At 39.6% G+C, this 2,120-nt stretch overlaps 1 protein-coding gene across 1 annotated transcript in view; it reads left to right on the top strand.

The window, feature by feature from the left end:
* LOC103605722 (putative protein PLEKHA9) overlaps positions 1-2,120 on the top strand; it is a gene marked incomplete at its 3' end in the record, with an annotated part of 14,104 nt that overhangs the window by 1,050 nt on the left and 10,934 nt on the right. The window contains exon 2 of the mRNA XM_008590350.1: positions 1,461-1,619. Within this exon, the coding sequence (XP_008588572.1) occupies positions 1,461-1,619 (159 nt within the window). The remainder of the gene's footprint in view (positions 1-1,460; positions 1,620-2,120) is intronic.

The following is a 2,120-nucleotide window of genomic DNA, read 5'->3' as shown; positions in this document are numbered from 1 at the left end:
GTATGATTTTCCTTCCTGGAATGAAACGGGGATTAAATTAATTGTTAACATTTGGGACCTTTAACTTTAGTACTGACATACTAAAATACTCCTATGTTTCTTCCCAGTTTGCATCGCTTTTTAAAATACACTCTTACCTGTCTTGCAGAGCCATTTTTATAGATCTGGTCGTGAAGATGCCAACATAGTGTCTGTCAATTATGTGTATCTATCACCTTTGATGAAACTAACAGGATTTTATTTCACAGTAATTGTTGTGCTTTGGAATAGACTAATGCTTTCAAAGATGGAGACACGGCTTATTTCTCTCCATCATCAGCAAGGATTGTGATTTTTAACATTTATTAATAACATTGTCATTCACTCATCCTAAAACATACATTTAAAGGATCTCTCTGGTGTTAAGCTACATATGGAACAGCTCACATTAACCAGAGAGGGTCTCTGTTCTGCTCTCAAAGAAATTATAAGTGGACACATAATGCCTACAGCATGAAGAATCTGCAGATTGTAATTAATGGTTTTAATTTATTTTCTTAGGTAATAGAAGAACATTATGCTACTGGTAGTATATGTGCTTTAAATTTTTCTAATAAAGATGATTTAACTCACTTTCACTCACTTCCTTTTGGACTCTCTTATTCATTCAATAGCTGCCTTTATATATGTATTAGTCCATTTCTGTTGGTTATAATACAGTGCCTGCAGCTCAGTGATTTATAAGAAAACAAAACTTATTACTTACAGTTTTGGAGGCTGGAAAGTCCAAAGTCCAGGGAACACATCTGGTGAGGGCTCTGTCCTGGTGGTGACGACAGTGATTTGGGGTATCACATTTTGAAATGGCAGAGCACAGAGAGACTCACATGCTCTCCTTTTAAATCCCTCAGAACCACACCCGTGACCACCATTATTAATCCATTCATTAGGCATGGTCCTCAGAATCCAACCACCTTTTCAAGGCCCCACCTTTCAATTACAATAATAGGATTTCTCACCCTCTTAACAGTCACAGTGGGGATCAAGCCTCTAATATATAAAACTTGGGGGACACAATTCAATCTATAGCAATGTATAAGACACTGTGCTGGGGGGTTATGGAAGGAAAGGGGAGGGGTAACAAAAAACTTTCAGTCCTGCTCTTGGGGAGGTTATAGTCTAGAGCAGCGTTTTCAACCCAAAGCAATTGCGCCCCCTGGGAGACATTTGACAAATGTCTGGAGACATTTTTGGTTGTCACGACTAAGGGAGTCTACTGGTTAATAGCGTTAGCACTAATGGTTACACTGATTAATACATAAATTGGACTTTTCTTTCATAGCTTTTGTACGTATTTGTCCAGCAAAATAGGTAGGTACATTATTATTATTTTGTGGATAAAAACCTCTAAGGACATTCCACAATTGGGCTTTTTCTTTTTTGGCAAGGTAAAGGAGTCTTCCACTCTGGTTGTTTCGTAGGAGGGAATTGATGTGGGAACTCTGTTGAAATCAACCTGCAATACTTTTCTGAAGACCTTGGAAGAGTGCATGCAGATTGCAAATGCAGCCTTCACCTCTGAGCTGCTCTACCGCACTCCCCCAGGATCACCACAGCTGGCCATGCTCAAGTCCAACAAGGTAAAAGGCCAGCTCAGTTTAGCTACAACAAGGCATAATGGAAAGTTGAAAAGCTTATGTACTGAACTATGTTCTCCATCACCTTTTAGTGACTGATAAAGACATTTTTTTACTGGAGTTTGCTTTATGTTTACTTTTAAATCTGCCTTCAGTACCCTATATCCAGCCAGTGATTTGTGGCAATTTTACCACCGAAACATAGCTCTAATGTAGCCTCTTCTTTCTAACCTCCTTATCCAGTGAGTCTTGCCTAAACTTGTGGTAGCTTTCTAACTAGTTGCCTTCAGCTTGACCTTTCCAGTCAGTACAGTGTTTCTGTTAGTGGTCAGTTGAACCACTTTACCTAAGCCGTCAGTGGTTCCCTTATTGCTGGTAGGTTGAAGTCAAATCTTCTTAGCCCCTTCCCACATCACCAGTCTCTTTCCCTGTCATTACCTGGCTTGAACATATTAATTCCCCATCCCCCACACACCTTTATGCCATTTCCCAGTGCCAAGAATG

This window comes from Galeopterus variegatus, unplaced genomic scaffold, assembly GCF_000696425.1.
Source record: "Galeopterus variegatus unplaced genomic scaffold, G_variegatus-3.0.2 Scaffold6016, whole genome shotgun sequence".
Taxonomy (NCBI): domain Eukaryota; kingdom Metazoa; phylum Chordata; class Mammalia; order Dermoptera; family Cynocephalidae; genus Galeopterus; species Galeopterus variegatus.
The sequence above is the reverse complement of the archived record's forward strand: the minus strand, read 5'-3'. Positions and strand labels throughout refer to the sequence as shown.